The sequence below is a fragment of the Salvelinus alpinus genome, chromosome 29 (assembly GCF_045679555.1).
Source record: "Salvelinus alpinus chromosome 29, SLU_Salpinus.1, whole genome shotgun sequence".
Lineage (NCBI taxonomy): Eukaryota > Metazoa > Chordata > Actinopteri > Salmoniformes > Salmonidae > Salvelinus > Salvelinus alpinus.
This window is the reverse complement of record NC_092114.1, coordinates 33,866,205-33,889,527: the sequence shown is the minus strand read 5'-3', so window position 1 is coordinate 33,889,527 and position 23,323 is coordinate 33,866,205. Positions and strand designations below refer to the sequence as shown.

At 40.3% G+C, this 23,323-nt stretch overlaps 1 protein-coding gene across 7 annotated transcripts in view; it reads left to right on the top strand.

Moving 5' to 3' along the window:
- Positions 1 to 9,320, top strand: part of LOC139558576 (ras/Rap GTPase-activating protein SynGAP-like) — a 112,412-nt gene extending 103,092 nt beyond the window's left edge. For 4 of the 7 annotated variants that reach the window (XM_071373776.1, XM_071373781.1, XM_071373780.1 and 1 more), the window contains 4 exons: positions 4,461 to 4,672; positions 4,902 to 4,983; positions 7,292 to 7,606; positions 8,353 to 9,320. In XM_071373776.1, coding sequence (XP_071229877.1) covers positions 4,461 to 4,672; positions 4,902 to 4,983; positions 7,292 to 7,597 — 600 coding nt within the window. In that variant the 3' untranslated portion in view covers positions 7,598 to 7,606; positions 8,353 to 9,320. The remainder of the gene's footprint in view (positions 1 to 4,460; positions 4,673 to 4,901; positions 4,984 to 7,291; positions 7,607 to 8,352) is intronic. The other 3 variants (XM_071373777.1, XM_071373778.1, XM_071373779.1) reach the window with 3 other exon arrangements.
- The last annotated feature ends 14,003 nt before the right edge of the window (positions 9,321 to 23,323 follow it).

Sequence of the window (23,323 nt, the reverse complement as noted above, 5' to 3'; positions counted from 1 at the left end):
AATATGGCTGTAACGTAACAAAATGTGAAAAATGTCAAGGGGTCTGAATACTTTCCGAAGGCACTGTATGTGTGGGGAAGGTGTCTCGAGCATCATTTTAAATGTTGAGACCAGAATAAAAGCAAGAGGTGTGTGGCAAAGATGCACTAGAGGCTCCTTTCTCTCTACTATTGCTAACTGACTCCCACCAACTCTTGGGCATTATTTGTTTAATTGTGTGAATTGTTTATCAATGTTTATCAATGCCCCACAGGCACGGTGCCAGGACTTTTTAAGGGAGGGCTTGACCAATACAATGGGGTTCTAATGAAATAGTTGATTTTCATGACTATTTATAAGTGCATTTATTCCATATGCATAATCAGACAACTGTGCATTGGTAATAATGTTTCGGATTAAATGGCTATCACTACTTCATAATATCCAAAGTGCAGCCACAACGAGAAGTGCAATGCATTTAGCCTATGCCTGTCAACTGTGCACACACGGTGTAAAACGAGCTGGCTATCATCACAATCTTAGCGATTATATTTCTATTGCAAAAATACTTGTAGGCCGACTGGCCGACAATATGCATGGGTCTGGTACTTTATTGTTCCATCCAGATCCAGATCAACGCGATTGAATCATGTTCCCACCACCGGACAGGCGCGCTCTGTCAATAAATATAAGGCTTTTCAGTTACTCACCAAGTGTTGTTTTATAGAAGGACGATGCGTCTGTTGTGGTTCAGTGCAAATGAGTCTATAATCTTCTGGACATCCAGGGCCTTGGTTCTTTCTGTGTGTATGGACAGGAAGGCAAGGATGCTGGGTCGAGGATTTGCCCAGTATTTCATCATGATGCCTGTATTTAGTATTTCTAGGATTATCTGAGATTTTCTGTGCAACTGTTTTGTCGAATTTGCCTATGACCTGTAAAAGTTCAAGAAAGTTTCCCTGGTTGACAGCCATGTCGTTTTCTATGTCTCCTCTCTGTGAAAGACTCCACAACTGCTCTCATATACTCTCTGTTCTCTCTGACTATTTTCGAATGTCCATCACTTAGAGCATTGCATATTGTTGAGCCAGACTCTTTCTGAATAGTCCACTCATTCCACGCTGCCATTGCATATTTATGCTCCACACTAGCATTGTGTGTCTTGAACGAACTTGTGGCCTTCTTCCAGTTCTGGTAGCCATCGTGGGTAAATGCCGACCTTCTCTCCACCATGGTTTCCTGAAGGTTGAAGGGGCAAGCAGAAAGCACGGTCCTTTGAAATAGAATATTCCAGCTATTTGTAATCCTCATACCATCTACGATTGAAGTAGCGATCCTGCTGTCCAACTTTTGTGGCTGGTAACGCCGAAGAAGAGGGCGCCTTGGTTCTTCAACAGGTGACTGGCTTATAACAGAGGCAGTGGTGGCTGTGCTAAAAGTGCAACTAACGGTGACTGTGGAGCAGCTAGCAGCGACTAACTGCTCTGGTGCTCCCTCGCGTCCTGGCTCACGACTCATCTTACTTATCTCCCTCTTCTTCTTTGGCCCCCTCGGAGACAGGGTCTGGGTCTGGATTTTCATTTTCTACCCGCACTCTTCTCTTGATCAGAAAATGGTCCATTGCAACGGGGCGGGATGGGCGACTAGCTAGCTAGAAGTTAGCTCACATAACGTAGCCTAACGTACGCGAGCACACACACCAGACCCTATGAGGAAAAGGGCTCAATGAAACTGACATTAGGTTAAATGTGAAGAATGATACATTTGCATGTGTTAGACATCAAGTATCCTATTTATGTATATGCCATTGTAAGCTACCATTTGATACAATAAATATGTTGAAATGACGATATCACTGGAGTCATTGCAAGTCAATGTATGCCACTTGTGTAGCCTACCTGGAGCTGGCAAACCAATTGAATAAATATCCTATAACTTCAGTTTATTGTTGTTGTAGCCTTGTGTTATTATGCAAATGTGAATCGACATGTTTAGTTAATTAAATTGCAAATTATCAAAGCTCTATTGCAATTGCTGATCAGTTGTTAGAACGCATTAGATTGACGGTAATAGTAGTCAGATTAGGCTACAGGTAAACAAATTATAAAGAATAAACACTGGTTGTTGTTGACAAGCATATTCAGTTCATATAAATTACAAATTGTTAATATTTAGTTCTGGGATTGAAATGATGACCTCATCCTCAGTAGTCTATTCCAGCAGGCTATTGGGAAACACAAGCACTTCTTACCTCTTAATCGCCTCGCAATTCATGTCAAATAAATTTGTCAGTTAATTTGTACTAAGCAAACTGCTAAATCGTTCAGTTTACATCTTACCTACATCTTGTCTAGGCTACTGTAGACTATCTGAAATGAGACGTAGGCCTATCAGGGGCTATAGGCTACCTGCCTTTATCTAAGCAAACTATGGCAAAATTGAATTACAATCATGAACCCAAATTCTAGTTTGTAGCCTATGCCTATTGAAATGACAAGTCAGTATCGCAAATGGGCCATTTGTAGTCTTAACATTTGGCACGTAATAACAGCACAATGGCCAGAAAATAGTCTAATATACATTTTTATGTTCATCCAAGTTTTTCTTGTTTACAGATTTCGAGATCCTCTGTCCAACTTTCATCACTCAAACTTTCCTGTCGGATTTATGTATAGATTTATTTACAACTATAAACCTGGTTCGAGCCCTGAATGCTGATTGGCTAGAAGACTATGTAAATCAGACCATATACCATGGGTATGACTAAACAGTACTTTGTACTGTTCTAATTACATTGGTAACCAGTTTATAATAGCAAAAAGGCATCCCCGGGGTTTGTGGTATATGGCCAATATACCATGGCTAACGGCTGTATCCAGGCACTCTGTGTTGCGTTATGCATAAGAACAGCCTTAGCCGCGGTATATTGGCCATATACCCTACCCCTTTTGCAAGTGATCTGGTGAGTTTAATAAGGGCGAATTATCTTTTCTCTTCCCACATTTTCAAATTGCTTTATTACATCATGTCATAGCTTGCAATAATTATTATTTTGAGGAACCCCGAATTTTGCTTCTAACATTGTTACAAGTTAAATATTCCTTCTTAATTGGCTCGATAACGTTATGGAAAAAGGGCTATTGTATAAATATGTCAACTCCTCTCTTGCTGTGAAAAAATAATTTGGGCTAGTTTTCAGGCCTTTTGGGCAGGTTTTGCGTGGTCTTTGGGCTATAATTTTTTGCTTGACCTGACAACCCTGTAGTTAGTTCACTTTTGGGTAACTCAAGGGGAGGCTGTATCTGAGCCTGGTAGACCCTACCTGTGCTTTATTGGTTAATAAGACTGGTTTTGCCTAAAGAGAGGCTTTTTCTTTTGAAAACTGACATTTTGAAGTCGGTACATTATGTATAAAACATTAAGAACACCTCTTTCCATGATATAGACTGAAAAGGTGAATCCAGGTGAAAGCTATGATTCTTTATTGATGGTACTAAATCCACTTCAATCAGTGTAGATGAAGGGGAGGAGACAAGTTAAATTGTCACGCCCTGGCCTTAGTATTCTTTGTTTTCTTTATTATTTTAGTTAGGTCAGGGTGTGACATGGGGCATGTTTGTGTTTTTGTCTTGTCTTGGGTGGTTGTAGTGTCTAGGGGGATTTGTTAGAGTGTATGGGTTTGTGTTGAGTGAATGTTTCTAGGGAAGTCTATGGTTGAGTGAATGTGTCTAGGTATGTCTATGGTTGCCTGAGTGGTTCTCAATCAGAGACAGATGTTTTTCATTTGTCTCTGATTGGGAGCCATATTTAAGGCGGCCATAGGCATCATGTATTTGTGGGTAATTGTCTATGTTCTATGTTGCATGTGTGCACTAGTTCTTTCATAGTTTCACGTTCGTCTGTTTGTTGTTTTGTTTCGTTTTCCTTCTTATAATAAAAAGAAGATGTCTTATTTTTCACACGCTGCGTTTTGGTCCTCTCTCTCTTATCAAGACGATCGTGACATAAATAAGGATTTTTAACTCAGTATTAGGAAGGTGTTCTTCATGTTTTGTTCACTCAGTGTATTTGTATATACCACTGTCATCTTTGAAACACCAGCGCTATGTAAATAAATCCAACACTCATTTGCACCTTTACCTGCCTGCCTCCTGCTGAATCTTTGTCCTTACGACTGCTAGAAGTCCCATATTTTATGCTGATACAGTGCAGTGGAAATGGGCAACAGATTTCGCGCCAGGCTGTCACTTAAAAAAGCACTGAATGATCTCGGAATCTCTGCATTTGAACTTAGTGTTTATTGTGATGTAGCGTGATATAAGCAGAATTCAATATAATTCCAATGCAAAAACCCCCAAAATGTTTGCCCCCTCGGCGATTACATCTTCCCCCTTAGTCACGTTATACTTGCGCCAGGGTCTGCCTAATACATGCTAGAATTCCAGAGCATTGATCTCCCTCCCCTGCCGTCTGTCTGCCAGGTAAAGGAATACGAGGAGGAGATCCATTCTCTGAAGGAGCGCCTGATAATGTCCCATCGGAAGCTGGAGGAGTATGAGCGCAGGATGCTTTCACAGGAGCAGCAGACCAGCAAGATCCTATCACAGTACCAGAGCCGGCTGGACGACAGCGAGCGCATGCTGAGGCAGCAGCAGCTAGAGAAGGACAGCCAAATCAAAGGCATTATCAACAGGTGAGCGCAACCAAAACAAGACAAGACAGAAGGTTAATGTCTGCTTGCTCACTTGCCTAGATAGCATTTACTTTGAATGCATTTACTTTTGTGGGAATTTCAATTCCCCGAACATCATATCTGTTTCCATAAACAGAAAGGCTAAATTTGGGAGGCCAAATGACTGAAAGAAACTGAATCGTGGTTCTGTAACTTTTTCTAAAATAAACATTTTCTACTTCTTTTCCAGGCTGATGGCTGTGGAGGATGAGTTGAGAGTGAGTGCCATTCCTGAAATTAAGCCCAGAATGTTCAGAGAGCAGATCTGTCAGGTCTGTCCGTTGGTCTGTATGGCTGAGAGTGTATTCTAGTCTCTCTGAGTCTATGGTGTGTACGTTGACATGGTTTAATATGGATTCACTAGTCTGTCATATGTGCCATTTTTACATTAGTAGTGGTAGCATGTGGCTAGTGGAATGCATTCGGAAACCTGCTACTCTGCAACGTGCTTACCCAGATATGACGGGCTTACCCATATATGACATACCTGGGGCAAAGAAACGGTGACATAGTTAACCCCATAAAGGGCCTTGATAACTCATGGACCCAGCCAAGTTTCTCAACACCAGCTTCCCCTTTGAGAAAACAATGCAGAAACAAGTAAAACGGTGTTCACTTTACATTGATGAATTTGTTTACTTGACAACATACAATATTGCACCATGTCTAGTCCGTCCTACAGTATGTAAGCTGTTGAATGTCTGTCTGGGCACAATGTCTCTCTACATTATATCATTTTTACCACCACTGACAAAAGGCAGTTTCAACCACTGCATATTGAAGCATTTCTTTCTCAAAGCTGGTGTAAATGGCATCTATGATGGAGTGGACTGGCAGTATAAGGTTGAATGGTGTGGTAAGTATAGGGGTGTTTTATCAACTGGACAACTTTTGATTGGCTGAAGGTGATCCAATCCCTGACCAGTTTGTTTTGCCAAATGCCCCTTATTTGTAGACACAACCAGTTTCAATGAAAGCATGTAGTGAAATAATATTGAAACAGAGAGATATTCAGTTTGGATTCCAGGCTAGCTTTCCCTTGATCCAGCTACATGGTCTTTTTTGCACACTGTATAGTTTGTATGGCGAGGGAAAGTAGAGCCCTGGCATCTATATGTTTATTTGTAAAGGTATGCAGCACTCCATTACTGAAATATACCCCCTACATTTCTGAAAACGAAATGCCTTAAGTAGCCTACCATGGTACAACTGTATTAACTTGTATTTAATCATTTGAAATGTTTTCATCTTTCAAAAGCGAGAGGCTCAATGTGTGAATCAGAAAGAAGCTGCGGTTTGCACTGATAGTGTCAGACCAACACTGACAGTGAACAGGGTTGGGGGGGAAATTAGGGTTGGGTTCTTTGCTGTCTGAATGGTTGCAAAGAGGGTTTTCTTCTTGTTAGAGGGCTGTGGGTTTGGTTTCCATGTAGCATGATTTCCCATACCGTTGTACCTGTGATTTAGTTTGTTGTTTTATTCTAACTCTGTTGCCATATTGTGTTTATGTTCATCAGTTCTTTTGAGGTGGTGGGGTGAACACATAACTAGCATCTTTGTTTCTGAGAGTGTATTGATACATCTTTGCAGGAAATAACGAATTGAACATGTCTTTTTTAGGTCTTACAGAGTGCATGACTAATGGTAGTTTTCTGTGCTACCCTGTGTTGAGGATGAGTTTGGGGCATCTGCCAGATGCCTGAAACAGTGGTTTTGATTGATCATGAGCATGAGTTTTTGCTGATCCTTAACAGAGGTTAATCATGACACTTTTATTGTATTATTTGAGAAAGGATAGGAGCAGAAGCAGGGAGAGTAAAGGGAGTACAAATGTGAAGGGCTCATGATTGAACCGGGATCCCCGCCGTGGGGGAACGTATATGGATTCAAACACGAGAGTGTTACCCACTCAACCAGACTCCGGGACCACGTGACACTTTTCGTAACTTGCCAATTTCTAGCTTTACTTGTTCAGTGTGTATGAGGCCACAGTCTGCAGTAAATTAAGGCAGCCAACACTGTTAGTGTGTCACTGATATGAAGCCCATTGACAACTACTTTTTCTCAAATTGAAATGACAAGCACGGACTCTTATCAATCCCGTTACATGAAGGGAAAGGTCGCTACTGCCACCTTAGGCTATAGTCCCTCTGTATTGCTTCAGACAAATGGTTGGACTACACCTGGGTTGTGTTCATTAGGGCATACATCAGAAAATGTTTTGCAACGGAAAATGAAAAATAGCGTTTCTTATTGGATAAGTCCAGGTATATCAGTCCGTCTTCTTCCATTGGGTACCTAATGAACAGGACCCTGTTTCTCAACCCTAAACCCCCCCCCCCCACCCCCCCGTCTCTGTCCTGTGCTTTCTTGTGGGGTCTTTCTTTTATTTCATCTCTGTTGGAACTTCACATTCCTCTACTTTATAACCCATTTTTCTTCTCTCCCTTTCTGCAAAACTCCCCCCCAACCCCCTCCTCTATCCCCTCCTGTGTGACGTTCTCTCCCCACGCGTTCTCTTCTGACTCCCACCCACCATTCCGCCTTTTCTCCTCCCTCCCTCTATCTTGCTATCGATAGGAAGAGGACTCTTCCTCTCTGGGTTCAGCAGACCCCCATGGTCTTCCCGGAGGGGGGGGAGGGACGGCCACCACTGCCAGGCCCGGGGTCTCCTTTTCGGGCGTCTCCTGTGCCAGCGCCCCTTGGAACGGAGCCCTCCCTCCCGTCCCACCTCCCCGCCTACACATCAGCCACAACGGGGAGCTCCGTGGCAACCGAGCCTACCCCTCGACTACTACCATGGCTACGCCAGCCAGGAGCACGGCATCTTGGACCTCGGCAACAGCAACATCAGATCCAAGCTTAACTGGGAGGAGAGCAGTCTAATAACGAAATGTGATTACTAAAACAAGTCAAGTTGAGAGAAGAGTTTTCACACCCAGAACATCCTCTTGGCTATGTTTATCCTTTTGGCCTTTTTTCAAAATAATCATTAATTTACTTGATAGGGACAGATTATGTGACAACATTGACACATCGATGTACCAGATGGCAGATGCATTGCACCGTCTTGCTTTAGCTTGCGCAAATTTCCAGCATCAGTCACTAGATGTGCTTTGAAATAATAAGAATTGGTTCTCAATTAAGAAACCTTGTTGAATAAAGGGATAATAATAAAGTGACATATTCGTTTTAAAGACTAAAGGAGCCATACTCCGATGTTTAACAGGTGATCCAATAATGGCGGTTACGTCGTTTTTAATCAAATGGGCTTATATCAGTTTTTAAGGTTTACTAATTTACTAATTGATAATCATAGTTAATGACATGTGGATTGGAAAAGCTTATTTGTACCTCTTTATTTGCCTCTTTTTCTGTAATCCTACCAGGGCTTCCATGCTCTCTCTCTCTGTGTGTGTGTGTGTGTGTGTGTGTGTGTGTGTGTGTGTGTGTGTGTGTGTGTGTGTGTGTGTGTGTGTGTGTGTGTGTGTGTGTGTGTGTGTGTGGTTGCTAAATGTTAAACTCTGTATTTTGCAATGTATTTTGACCAACAAATTGCGGACTATAATAACTCAAAGATTCGTATTATTATTTCATCCATTCCCCTTTCACCATTTTCATCTTTCCCTCCCTTCCTGCAGCCAATCCAACCGTTTTACGGAGGACATCCTGGAACCTGACTGGCACATCAAATGCGGGCGGAGCTGATATGGGTCCAGGCTTAATCCTATTGGCTGAAACATAGAAGAGGTCTGCAGTACACGGCTACTCCAGATCTTGATTTCCCCACAACAAGCTGAGCTTTTGGAAAATTCAAAGGGGGGAGGGTTCTTTACATGTTAACACACCTTCCCCACTCCCTCATGCATTTGCTCTTTCTCTTTCTCTCTGCAATACCACTCTAAGTCTTGACCCTGGTGACAATCAGTTCAGTATGAGCGGTGCTGTTTACAGTGTCTACGTGTTGCAGTGACCCATTCACGAGTGATGAAACATTGCAATATCGAACCTGTTGTTTCAATTTTAATAGGTATGACAAAGCACAATACTGAGAAAGAGAAAGAGAGACTTTGGGGGATCCAAAGACCCCCCCCCCACCTCAAATATTCACTTAATTAATTCCCCTGTGACACACCTGCTACACTGAACGCGTAACCCAGCGGGTAGAATTTTTGATAACAGAGCTAGTGCCTGCGTGCCTGTCGTGGAAACATGCTGCTTACGCCCAGGTTTTATTGAAAACAATGGGAGCATCTCATACCCGGTAAAAGTAACGCGTCCAGTGTAGCAGGCCTGTTATCCTGTCAACCACCATGCCTCCAATGTTTTATATGATCTTAATATTAAACTGATACCCTCTCATTCCAGATGGTGAATGAAATTAAAGCATAATGCACAATACTGCCCCTGTTCTCAGACTATATACAGTACCAATCAAAAGTTTGGACACACCTACTCATTCCAGGGTTTTTCTTTATTTGTACTATTTTCTACATTGTAGAATAATAGTGAAGATATCACAACTATGAAATAACACATATGGAATCATGTAGTAAACATAAAAGTGTCAAACAAATCAGAATATATTTTATATTTGAGATTCTTCAAAGTAGCCGGCCTTTGCCTTGGTAACAGCTTTGCACACTCCTGGCGTTCTCTTAACCAGCTTCATGAAGAATGCTTTTCCAACAGCCTTGATGGAGTTCCCATATGTTGAGCACTTGTTGGCTGCTTTTCCTTCACTCTGCGGTCCAACTCATCCCAAACCATCTCAATTGGGTTGAGGTCGGGTGATTGTGGAGGCCAGGTCATCTGATGCAGCACTCCATCACTCTCCTTCTTGGTCAAATAGCCCTTACACAGGCTGGAGGTGTGTTGGGTCATTGTCCTCTTGAAAAACAAATGAGAGTCCCACTAAGCGCAAACCAGATGGGATGGCGTATTGCTGCAGAATGCTGTTGTAGCCATGCTGATTAAGTGTGCCTTGAATTCTAAATTAATCACTGACAGTGTCACCAGCAAAGCACCATCACACCATCATATCTCCTCCTTCATGCTTCACGGTGGGAAGCACACATGCAGAGATAATCCATTCACCTACTCTGTGTCTCACAAAGACACGACGGTTATCACCAAAAATCTATAATTTGGATTTATTAGACCAAAGCACAGATTTCCACCGGTCTAATGTTCATTGCTCGTGTTTCTTGGCCCAAGCAAGTCTCTTATTCTAATTGGTAGTGGTTTCTTTGCAGCAATTACACCATGAAGGCCTGATTCACACAGTCTCCTCTCAACAGTTGATGTTGAGATGTGTCTGTTACTTGAACTCAGTGAAGCATTTATTTGGGCTGAAATTTCTGAGGCTGGTAATTCTAATGAACTTATCCTCTGTAGCAGTGGTGATTCTAGGTCTTAATTTCCTGTGGCGGTTCTCATGAGAGCCAGTTTCATCATAGCGCATGATGGTTTTTGCGACTGCACTTGAAGAAACTTTCAAAGTTCTTGAAATGTTCCGCATTAACTTTATGTCTTAAAATAATGATGGCCTGTCGTTTCTCTTTGCTAATTTGACCTGTTCTTGCCATAATATGGACTTGGTCTTTTACCAAATAGGTCTATCTTCTGCATACCACCTCTACCTTGTCACAACACAACTGGTTAGCTCAAACGCATTAAGAAGGAAAGAAATTCCACAAATTAACTTTTAACAAGACACACCTGTTAATTGAAATGCAGTGCAGGTGACTACCGCATGAAGCTGGTTAAGAGAATGCCAAGAGTGTGCAAAGCTGTCATCAAGGCAAAGGCTGGCTACTTTGAAGAATCTCAAGTATAAAATATATTTTGATTTGTTTAAAACCTTTTTGTTTAGTATGTATGTGTTATTTCATAGTTTTGATTTCTTCACTATTATTCTGCAATGTAGAAAATAGTACAAAAAAAGAAAAACCCTTGAATGAGTAGGTGTCCAAACTTTTGACTGGTACTGTATATCTCTGTAATGCCATTAACATATTTCTCTACAGCCTATTGTTTCCTCCTTTTTCCTTATTCTATTCTTCTCTATCTCTACACGAGAGGAAATAGTAAATATGCACAGCCCTATGTTTCACAACAGAAGGACAACAGGTCTCGATTTCTATGTCATCTGGATACAATTACAACCTTAGGGAGCTGGGACATATGGACATTGTTTTACTTTTCCTATGTAAGTGTTTTCATGATATGAATTACTCACGTGGACATGTGTGGTGTTTGTTTCTTTGAAATGATATCCCAGTTAGATTTCTTTACATTGTGGACAATTCCTCTGGACCACTTTGCTTTTGTACGTATGGGTTCTCCTCTTCGAGATGGAAAGAGGAGGTTTTTACCTGCTTTGCCTCCATCAAAGTCTGGGACACACTGCCCCCTTGTGGCCATAGTATCAATCTGCACTAGGTAGGGGAGGAAGGATGTTTCCTCAAATGGTGCTCAGCTACGGAGCTGATGTCTGGCTGGGGATCAGGAATGATACAATTGTCATGAGCGACCTGTCCCAGTTGAATTGACTCCACTCTCTCACCTTGGACTCGTGCAGATGCCTGGACTCTAACCTTCAGGTCGTACTCACCTCCCCTTATCATCACAGAGGGGTGTGGCAGAACAATCGTCAGATGGTATTACTTAATGTCTCAATTATTGAATGGGTGTATCTGTTCTTTGTGTATACATGTATATATATATATATATACACACACTACCGTTCAAAAGTTTGGGGTCATTCAGAAATGTCATTGTTTTTGAAAGAAAAGCAACAAAAAAAATCCATTCAAATAACATCAAATTGATCAGAAATACAGTGTAGAGATTGAAGAGTGACGAGGTGACTCTGGGATGCTGGCCTTCTAGGTAGAGTTCCTCTGTCCAGTGTCTGTGTTCTTTTGCCCATCTTAATATTTTATTTTTATTGGCCAGTCTGAGATATGGCTTTTTCTTTGCAACTCTGCCTAGAAGGCCAGCATCCCGGAGTTGCCTCTTCACTGTTGACGTTGAGACTGGTGTTTTGGGGGTACTATTTAATGAAGCTGGCAGTTGAGGACTTGTGAGGCGTCTGTTTCTCAAACTAGACACTCTAATGTACTTGTCCTCTTGCTCAGTTGTGCACCGGGGCCTCCCACTCTTTCTATTCTGGTTAGAGCCAGTTTGCGCTGTTCTGTGAAGGGAGTAGAACACTGCGTTGTACGAGATCTTCAGTTTCTTGGTAATTTCTCGCATGAAATAGCCTTAATTTCTCAGAACAAGAATAGACTGACTAGTTTCAGAAGAATGTTCTTTGTTTCGGGCCATTTTGAGCCTGTAATCGAACCCACAAATGCTGATGTTCCAGATACTCAACTAGTCTAAAGAAGGCCAATTTTATTGCAGACCTACAGTTTTCAGCTGTGCTAACATAATTGCAAAAGGGTTTTCTAATGATCAATTAGCCTTTTAAAATGATAAACTTGGATTTTTAACACAATGTGCCAATGGAACACAGGAGTGATGGTTGCTGATAATGGGCCTCTGTACGCCTATGTAGATATTCCATAAAAAATCTGCCGTTTCCAACTACAATAGTCATTTACAACATTAATGTCTACACTGTATTTCTGATCAATTTGATGTTATTTTCATGGACAACATTTTTTGCTTTTCTTTCAAAAACAAGGACATTTCTAAGTGACCCCAAACTTTTGAACAGTAGTGTATATACTGAGTTGAATGTATATATACAAGAAAAGGGTACCATGTATATGGTTGGTGTGTGTGTGTGTGTGTGTGTGTGTGTGTGTGTGTGTGTGTGTGTGTGTGTGTGTGTGTGTGTGTGTGTGTGTGTGTGTGTGTGTGTGTGTGTGTGTGTGTGTGTGCGTGTGTGCGTGCGTGTGTGCGCGCGCGCGCGCGCGTGCGTGCGTGTGTGAAGAATTGTTCCTGAAGACAGAAAAGGGATAAAAAATACACCTCAGAACAGCAAATGCCGAGAGGGGTTACACAAGCATGGGTACACACAGGAGCAGATCCCATGTCCATTTCTTCTCATTTGAGCTGTGTATTGTCCTCTCTTGGTTCCCCCCACTTGAGGAAAAACAAATCTACGTTATTTCTTCCCCCATGCATGTATACACCACCCTGTTCGGCACAAAAAAAACACACATTTCAATCCTCACACACACGAAAGAACACCCTTTCACACAGACACACATGCCGAATCTAACTAAAGATGTAAATGTTTTATCTTTCCCTTCTAGTCAAACTGTATGGCACTTTGAAATACTTTTATGTGTTGGTAATTTCTGTATATAAATTGGGGCAGTAGATATTACAGAATCTTGCTTGAAATGTTTTTTTTTTCAATTTTTCTTTTCTCATGCTGTAGTTATATTAAGGTGAATATATATTTACATTCAGAATTTTGTTGGTTTTATGAGTAGACCTTATGGTAAGTTGATTTTGTAGTACATTTTTGAGATAGTTGGGGATTTAGGTAGACTGCACTTAAGATTATGCTTTTCCTAGATACAGGTGCAATATATTGAGATGTGATACTGTGCCTCTGTTCGGATATCAGATTTTTTTTAACAAAGCCACAACCCCTTTGGGGTCATTTCTCTTTTCACCTACAAAAGCCTCAGATCAACATCTTCTCACGTCTATAACCAAGTGGCCAACATACAAGTGAATAGCATGGACATGTTTGCTGTAGGAACGAGGAATGAATTGCCATATATTGATTTAGCCAATATAGAAATGTTTTCTAAATCATTCTCAGCTGCTGTGCTACAACATCTCATGTGTAAGACTCCTAGACATGAGTAGATTGTCACACCAATCAACTGAACCCTTAACCTATCATATTGAAACTACCTATCTATTAGTTACAATGAGTGACATATGATATAATGCCATTTCTCTTAGCCATTCCTGTAATCGATTCCTGTGTTTTGCCTTCCCTTTGATGCTATCCTTATTGATGGGGACTTTCCCCTTTTTACTTCCCTTAAAGTTAGCCATGCCCCTTGACAAGCCATAACCCCTCGACACCCCCTCCTATTGTCAAACTTGTAATGGACATTAGGGAACGTCACAGGCATTTGTATGCAGACATTAATATGTGTGCATACTGTAGATCAGGGGGTGTAAAACTCATTCCATGGAGGGCCTAGTGTCTGATGGTTTTTGGTTTTTCCTTTCAATTAAAACCTAGGTAACCAGGTGAGGGGAGTTCCTTACTAATCATTGACCTTTTAATTCATCAATCACTCCTCAAGGGAGGAGCGAAAACCAGCAGACACTCGACGCGCCGTGGAATGAGTTTGACACGTGCTGTCGATCAATGAAAAATATATTTATCAACATGTTATGAAGATATGATTGTTAATAGTCCCATGATAGTAATGATTCTTGTAATTATTATGATGATTCTTGTAATTATTATTACTATTACAATGATTTTATTGATATTTACTCAATTATTCAACAACAGTTGATTTTATGTGAATAAGGGTGAAGTTTATATTTCTGGAGATTTAAATAAGCGAACAAATTAATAAATAGATATATCCCTATCCTCCCACATGCATTGTGTGTTCTGTCAATTACAGTGCAGTATCTAACCTAACTACAGAGTGTTGTGATTTTGTTTAATGGAAGTCCGCCCTCCCCAAAGGGACTACTATAGATGGGACGAATTGATCAAAGTTAACAAGGGGAATGCTATGTTCGCTGAAGGAGGGTTAGGGGGGTCCACAGGCATGCTCATATTAACATTTAGAACAGTGGCTATAACCAAAGCATGGATTGCAGGTTCTCCCTGTCCGTAGACTGCTTTCAAGGTAAGGAAACACCATAGAGATAAATAGAGGACTAGATGGATATTTAAGCAACAAGGCCTGAGGGGGTGAGGTATATGGCCAATATACCACGGCTAAGGCACGACGCAATGTTCTTAGGCACAGGCCTTTGCCGTGGTATATTGGCCACATACCACAAACCCCCGAGGTGCCTTATTGCTATTATAAACTGGTTACCAACGTAATTAAAGCAGTAAAAATACAGGTTTTGTCATGGTATATGGTCTGATATACCACAGCTGTCAGCCAGTCAGTATTCAGGGCTCGCATCACCCAGTTTATAAACCTGTTTTAGCATGGACATTGCCACAAAGGGATTCCACCATTTTAACTTACTCAACTGGGTGGGGATTCCTATTGATCAGCCAATTATCAGAGCATTGTCTTCAAATTGGGTTGCCTATGGTTTCTAAATGGCTTTAAGCTATATTACCGCCATCTGGTGGCCACATTTGGTTCAGGACTCCAGCACTGAAGGTTGCCGTAAATCACCAAAATTAACTTATATGTTTTTTACAAACACAAAATAAGAAAATTACTTTAAAATGGACATAGCCTCAAAGGCGCTGCCCCTGCTGTCAGAGATGCCATAGTGGCACAGATACAAAGATGAGTCTTCTATCTATCCCTATGCGAAACACACATATACATATATAATTAGAATAAACTATCCCTGTAAAATAGGTCTGGAAGAGAATCCTGGGTAGCTCTCCAGGAGGGTTCATCGCCCCGATCGATGTTTCCCAAATGCTGGGTGTTTGAAAATGTGCATTTTGTGCCTACAAAAATGTATATTGGGAAGAAGTGAAATAATAAATGTATAGGGAATAATTATTGCTAACACAAGCACACTAACTACCTTTAATTTTAGCGAATTGTAAGCAATGAAAATTTTTCACTGACTTACATCAACTATTGTGAAATACCAAATACATTAAACAGATAAAATCTCCTGAAGACCAAATGGCATAGCCTAAATCTGGCCCTACACCCTACGCAAATTACGTGTCTATTTATTGTCTCCAGAGCCAGTTCTAGCTTGGTAGGCTATGTCAGAGTGAACAATTGGAAATGTGAGTTGGTCCATATTGGAGGCAAAAAAATGCTGACCGGAGCCTGCATTTGGGCCTATTTTAATTATCGTTTATTGAGAGATGTAAAATACATCACAAAAACGTTTTGTTGTTTTGAAGTCTAATTCCCTGTAATTCTGCATAGTATAACATGACTCATGACATCTTTTGGGTAGGCTATTTCATCATAATATGTATAGGGTAAGTACATTTGGTAAACAATTTTACCAAATATATAATATTGCTCATTACAGTATTAGAACCATCATCCATTTACAGAAAGTGAATACTGTAGCTCAGTTGATGTGTTAGATTTGAGTCCTTGACTTTAGAGGGTCATTGCTCAGCCATTGAATGTCATAGAATTTAACCAAAGATATCTCCATGTACAGTGCCTTCGGGAAGTATTCAGACCTTTTGACTTTTTCCACATTTTGTTAGGTTACTGCCTTACTCTAAAATGGATTAAATTAATAAAAAATCATCAGCAATCTACACACAATAGCCTATAATGACAAAGCGAAAACAGGTTTATAGACTTTTTTTGCAAATTTATTCATCATAAAAAATAGAAATACCTTATTTACAGAAGTATTCAGACCTTTTGCTTTGAGACTTGAAATTGAGCTCAAGTACATCCTCTTCCCATTGATCATCCTTCAGATGTTTCTACAACTTGATTGAAGTTCACCTGTGGTATATTCAATTGATTGGACATGATTTGGAAAGGCACACACCTGTCTATATAAGGTCCCACAGTTGACAGTTCATGTCAGAGCGAAAACCAAGCCATGAGGTCGAAGGAATTGTCCATAGAGCTCCGAGACAGGATTGTGTCGAGGCACAGATCTGGGGAAGGATACCAACACATTTCTGCAGCATTGAAGGTGCCCAAGAACACAGTGGCCTCCATCATTCTTAAGTGGAAGAAGTTTGGAGCCACCAAGACTCTTCCTAGAGCTGGCCGCCCGGCCAAACTGGACAATCGGGAGAAAGGCATTGGTCAAGGAGGTGAACAAGGACCCGATGGTCACTCTGACAGAGCTCTAGAGTTCCCCTGTGGAGATGGGAGAACCTTCCAGAAGGTACAACTGACTAGGTATCCCCCTTTCCTTTCCCTTCTGCACTACTCTGATCCTGGCAACTTCAACCTGCCTTTTCTCGCAGGACACCTCTGATCTCCAACACTATGGGTACCCCTACAGTTTACACACACAACTCCTTCCACCGATACTACGCATTCATTTGTTTCATGTTCTCCTGCACACTTCTCACATCTAGGAATCTCCCTCCTACACACTGCTGCCACATCACCATAAGCTTGACACATAAAACCCTGTAATGGCTTCGGGACGAAAGCTCCCATGGATAACTGACACGTCCTAACTTTATCTGGTAAAGACTCTTCATCAAAACTTAGAAGTACAGAAAGTGCTTTCGTCCCCAGGTCCGAGTTTGGGAAACGCTGGTATAGAGGCAGATATGCTCTCCCTAAGGAAGGGGGTAATGTACCGACCTTAACCCAACACCTATCGACCTCGTCAAGAGGCTCGGATCTCTTGGCGTAACGGTTTGAGTCCTGGTCGGGGCTACCCCCGAATTTGCTACAATATACAGTGTGCGAGCATGTTTAAAACTTCTTGTCAATAGGGGGGTGGTGTTTTCACTTTGGAAAAAATCGTGCCCAAATTAAACGGCCTCGTACTCTATTCTAGATCATACATATTATTATTACTATTGGATAGAAAACACTCTGAAGTTTCTAAAACTGTTTGAATTATATCTGTGAGTAAAACAGAACTAATTTGGCAGCAAACTTCCATACAGGAAGTGAAAAATCTGAAAACGAGGCTCTGTTTCAGGGCCTGCCTATTCAACTGGCTTTTATTTATCGATATGTATGCACTTCATACGCCTTCCACTAGATGTCAACAGGCAGTGGAAGGTGGAATGGGGTGTCTAGCTTGATCTGAGGTCGAATAAGAGCTTTTGGAGTGACAGGTCCGGTATTTTCTTTGTCTTCGACGGCGCGCGGGGGAGCTCGACATTGTCTTCTGAAAAGCGTTCGGTATACACGGCGAATATCTCCGGCTCTGATTTTATTTGATACATATGATAAAAACATCATAAAGTAGTTTTTTTCAACCGAGTTTTATCAGTTTATTCAACGTTTATTGGGACTTTTGGCGTTTTCCGTTCTTTGCGCCAAGAGAGGATGGGAATGTTAGCAACCTTGGCTAGCATTTTTGGCGCGAATTCGACAGAAGAAATGGACATTCTAAAACCAAACAACGATTTATTCTGGAAATAGGACTCCTTGTACAACATTCTGATGGAAGCTCAGCAAAAGTAAGAAAACATTTATGATGTTACGGTATTTCGTATTTCTGTGTAATATGTTGATGCCTATTCTCCGCCGTGTTGGTGAGCGCTGTCTCACAATAACCCAAGCTGTATGTTGTGGTAAAGTTATTTTTTTAAATCTAACACAGCGGTTGCATTAAGAACCAGTGTATCTTTCATTTGCCATACAACAAGTATTTTTATGTAAAATTTATGATGAGTTCTTTGGTCAGATTAGGTGAGTGTCCAAAATATCTCCAGACATTCTGGGGAAATGCTGCTACGTATTCACAATGTATAACCACGATTTGCAGCTCTAAATATGCACATTTTCGAACAAAACATAAATGTATTGTATAACATGATGTTATAAGACTGTCATCTGATGAAGTTGTCCAAAGGTTAGTGATTAATTTTATATCTATTGCTGGTTTTTGCGAAAGCTACCTTTGTGGTGAATAAATGCCGTTGTGTGTTTGGCTATTGTGGTAAGCTAATATAATTCTATATTGTGTTTTCGCTGTAAAACACTTAAAAAATCGGAAATATTGGCAGGATTCACAAGATGTTTATCTTTCATTTGCTGTACACCATGTATTTTTCATAAATGTTTTATGATGAGTATTTCTGTATTTTACGTTGCTCTCTGTAATTATTCTGGCTGCTTTGGTGCTATTTTTGATGGTGGCTGCAATGTAAAACTATGATTTATACCTCAAATATGCACATTTTCGAACAAAACATAAATGTATTGTATAACATGTTATAAGACTGTCATCTGATGAAGTTGTTCAAGGTTAGTGATTAATTTTATCTCTATTTTGTCGGTTTTGTGAAAGCTACCTATGCGGTGGAAACATGGTGAAAATATGCGGTTGTGTGTTTGGCTATTGTGGTTAGCTAATAGAAATACATATTGTGTTTTCGCTGTAAAACATTTAAAAAATCGGAAATGATGGCTGGATTCACAAGATGTTTATCTTTCATTTGCTGTATTGGACTTGTGATTTCATTAAAATTATATTATATGATATCCCTGTCCCGTTAGGCTAGGCTATGCTAGTCAGCTTTTTTGATGAGGAGGATCCCAGATCCGGGAGGGTGATGAAGTAGATGTACCCGCTGGCAAAAAAAAAGGACATGTGAGCCGATATACTGTAAATCCTCCAAGACACTGTGTGGGTAAGTCAAAAGACAGTAACAACAGCGACCGCTAGCCGTCTCTCGAGGCTATGAGTCCTCACTAGCGTAGAGAAGCATATAGTGCCTCTTCTTCACACAGAGATTGTAGGCTACTTGTAGGATTATAAAATAATATGTACATCACAAAACAGAGCTGAGAAATGAGAATATTTATATAAATGTGCCAAAATATCCATATCATCTAACCTCAAGCAGGCAGCCAAAATTATTTTATTTTTTCCTTTTTCCTTTCTATTTTCTATAGGTTATTTTTTAAATACTTGCTTGCAGGGAAATGCAGGCTATGCATTCATTCAGAGGAAGATGGTGACAGTTTCTTCTGCGAAGATAAGTAGCAAAGCATCCATGACAGGAATCTGGACTTTGGTCAAGTCTGTAGGGTCAACACACGTAACGTGTTTGTTCATCGGTAGGCCTAATCGACGGGTAAACATGCAGAGAAGATGTTTGTTTTGTTCTGCTACCTAACAACAGGGAGAGCTGGCTTAAAGGTCCACTGAAGCCATTTTTATCTAAATATCAAATCATTTCTGGGTAACATTTAAGTACCTTACTATGATTATTTTCAATTTAAATTGTAAAAAGAAGAAACAAAAATTGCTTCTTAGCAAAAAGTAATTTCTCAAGCAAGAATTTTGCTAGGACTGTCTGGGAGTGGTTTGAGTGTGGAGGGGAAAACTGAAAAGTAGCTGTTATTAGCGGAGAGGTTTGGAACTCTCTTTATTAATGAATTTACCGCATGGTGATGTCAACATGGAAGGCCAAAACTTCCTCCCACTTAAAACAGAAATTATTTCAGGTGGTCTATTCAAACAGCTCTTACACTTTTCATTTTCCCAATTTCACAGTATTATTGAAAATATATATAAAACACAGGAAATCTATTTTTTGACTGCACTGGGCCTTTAATGCAGAGAGATTGGTCTCATCCTTCCACCTTTTTGGCCTCATCTTCCGCCTTTTCCACAGCTAATGTAATCAACTCATTCATTACTGATGACCTTTCCAATATCAACAGTGTACTCAGCAATAAAGAGCCCATTCTAGAGAAATCTAATTTAGAGAACATCATCGCTAATTAGAAGAAAAATATGAAAACAGATAACCTCGTGTCTATTTATAATGTGTCATACCTTGGTCAATATCGAATCTAAATATACATGGGTAAATATAGATAGGTTAATTTAGCCTCCCATTGAATCAACGTTATTTCCATGTCATTTAAATGACGGTGAATCAACATGAAATAGACCTTGAGTTGACGTCCGTGCCAAGTGGGCTGTATTTTGTATTTTTTATTTATTTAGTATGGATCCCTATTAGTTCCTTCCAAGGCAGCAGCAACTCTTCCTGGGGTCCAGCAAAATTAAGGCAGTCATACAATTTGAAAAACATTACAATACACTCATAACATATTTCACAACACATTAAGTGTGTGCCCTCAGGCCCCTACTCTACTACCACATATCTACAACACAAGAGCCATGTGTATGTGTGTGTATAGTGCGTATGTTATTGTGTGTTTGTATGCATGTGTCTGTGCCTATGTTTGTGTATTTTTATCTGTATTGTAAATCTATTTTTACTGCTTGCATGAATTACTTGATGTGGAATAGAGTTCCATGTAGTCATGATTCGATTTAGTACTTTGCACCTCCCATTGTCTGTTCTGGACTTGGGGACTGTGAAGAGATCTCTGGTAGCATGTCTTGTGGGGTATGCATGGGTGTCTGAGCTGTGTGCCAGTAGTTCAAACAGACAGCTCGGTGCATTCAACACGTCAATACCTCTCACAAATACAAGCAGTGATGAAGTCAATCTCTCCTCCACTTTGAGAAAGGAGAGATTGACATGCATGTTATTAATGTTAGCTCTCTGTGTACATCTAAGGGCCAGCCGTGCTGCCCTGTTCTGAAGTCCCTCTTTGTGGCACCTGAACACATGGCTGAACCTGCCTTGTTGATAGTGCTGTGAAGAAGGCAGAACAGTGCTTTATTATGGACAGACTTCTTCCCATCTTAGTTACTGTTGTTTCAATATGTTTTGACCATGACAGTTTACAATCCAGGGTTACTCCAAGCAGTTTAGTCACCTCAACATGCTCAATTTCCACATTATTCATTACAAGATGTAATTGAGGTTTAGGGTTTAGTGATTGATTTGTGCCAAATAAGATGCTTTTAAGGTTTTGAAATATAACTTATTCCTTGCCACCCATTCTGAAACTAACCGCAGTTCTTTTTTGTTGCAGTCATTTCAGTCGCTGTAGTAGCTGACATGTATAGTGTTGAGTCATCCTCATACAGAGGTACAGTGGCTTTACTCAAAGCCAGAGGCATGACGTTAGTAAAGATTTTAAGACAGCTGCCCTGGGGAATTCCTGTTTCTACCTGGATTATGTCGGATAGACGTCCATTAAAGAACACCCTCTGTGTTCTGTTAGACAGGTAACTCTTTATCCACAATATAGCAGGAGGTGTAAAGCCATAACACATATTTTTTCCCAGCAGCAGACTATGATCGATAATGTCAAAAGACGCACTGAAGTCTAACAAAACAGCCCGCACAATCTTTTTATCATCAATTTCTCTCAGCCAATCATCAGTCATTTGTGAAAATGCTGTGCTTGTTGAATGTTCTTCCCTATAAGCATGCTGAATATCTGTTGTCAATTTATTTACTGTAAAATAGCATTGTATCTGGTCCCAAATTTTTTTGCCAGAAGTTTACTAAGGGTTGGTAACAGGCTAATTGGTTGGCTATTTGAGCCAGTAAAGGGGGCTTTACTATTCTTAGGTAGTGGAATGACTTTAGCTTCCCTCCAAGCCTGAGGGCACACACTTTCTAGTAGGCTTAAATTGAAGATATGGCAAATAGGAGTGGCAATATCGTCCGCTATTATCCTCAGTCATTTTCCATCCAAGTTGTCAGACCCCAGTGGCTTGTCATTGTTGATAGACAACAATAATTGTTTCACCTCTTCCACACTTACTTTACGGAATTCAAAATTACAATGCTTGTCTTTCATAATTTGGTCAGATATACTTGGATATGTAGTGTCAGCGTTTGTTGCTGGCATGTCATGCCTAAGTTTGCTAATCTTGCCAATGAAGAAATCATGAAAGAAGTTGGCAATATCAGTGGGTTTTGTGATGATTGAGCCATCTGATTCAATTAATGAGTTTGCCTTTTTGCCCAAAATGTCATTTAGGTGCTCCAAAGCTTTTTGCTATCATTCTTTATGTCATTTATCTTTGTTTCACGGTGTAGTTTCTTCTTCTTTTGATTCAGATTAGTCACATGATTTCTCAATTTGCAGTATGTTTGCCAATATGTAGTCATTTTCTTAATTGGTGCATGCTTATTAGTAACTGGGATAAGCAATTTCATAAATGTGTCAAGTGTAGCGTCTAGTTGCTTCTCATTACACACCAAGAAACCAACAAATATTATTTACACCACTGACATAGGAATCACTGCCAAACATATTTTATGACCTCTTATACACAGCTGTGGCTGTAGGCCTTTATGAAACTGAAAAAATCTGGCATATTCTAGTTTCTAGGCTATATCCTATAATATATAAAGCAATTAAAATGCTGATTTCCTCCAGACTTAGACCTTGCCTCGACCTTGCCTACATTAATTAAAAGGTACACAACTTCTTTAGTATAAATCCGATATTGTTTTAACCAATTATGTGCACACACAGCACTAGTCAGCCGATCAAATAGGCTACATGTTCTAGCAAAACCTTTGTTTCGTTAAAGATTCACTAGGCCTCGGCTACTGTGCCATCACACCTTTCCCTTTTATATTCTTTCCCAAGCCTATCTCCTTCGTTTGAACTGTGTAAAAACATGACCTTGTTGATATCGTGCAAGTTTTGATAAGGTCAACAGGTGGTATGTTTTCATTTTATTTGGCTGTTGGGTCAATTGGCTGTTGGGTCAATTTAATAACCACAATTTGTCGCCTTCATTCCAGTCCATTATTTAAAAAATGTAGTTGCCATATTAAACGCAACGTTAACACAGTGCAGACAAATTGCATCTTGTTATATAATCCTTTCAATGCGTAATGTATTCACTTATTGAACGTCATTCAGATAGGCGATTTCT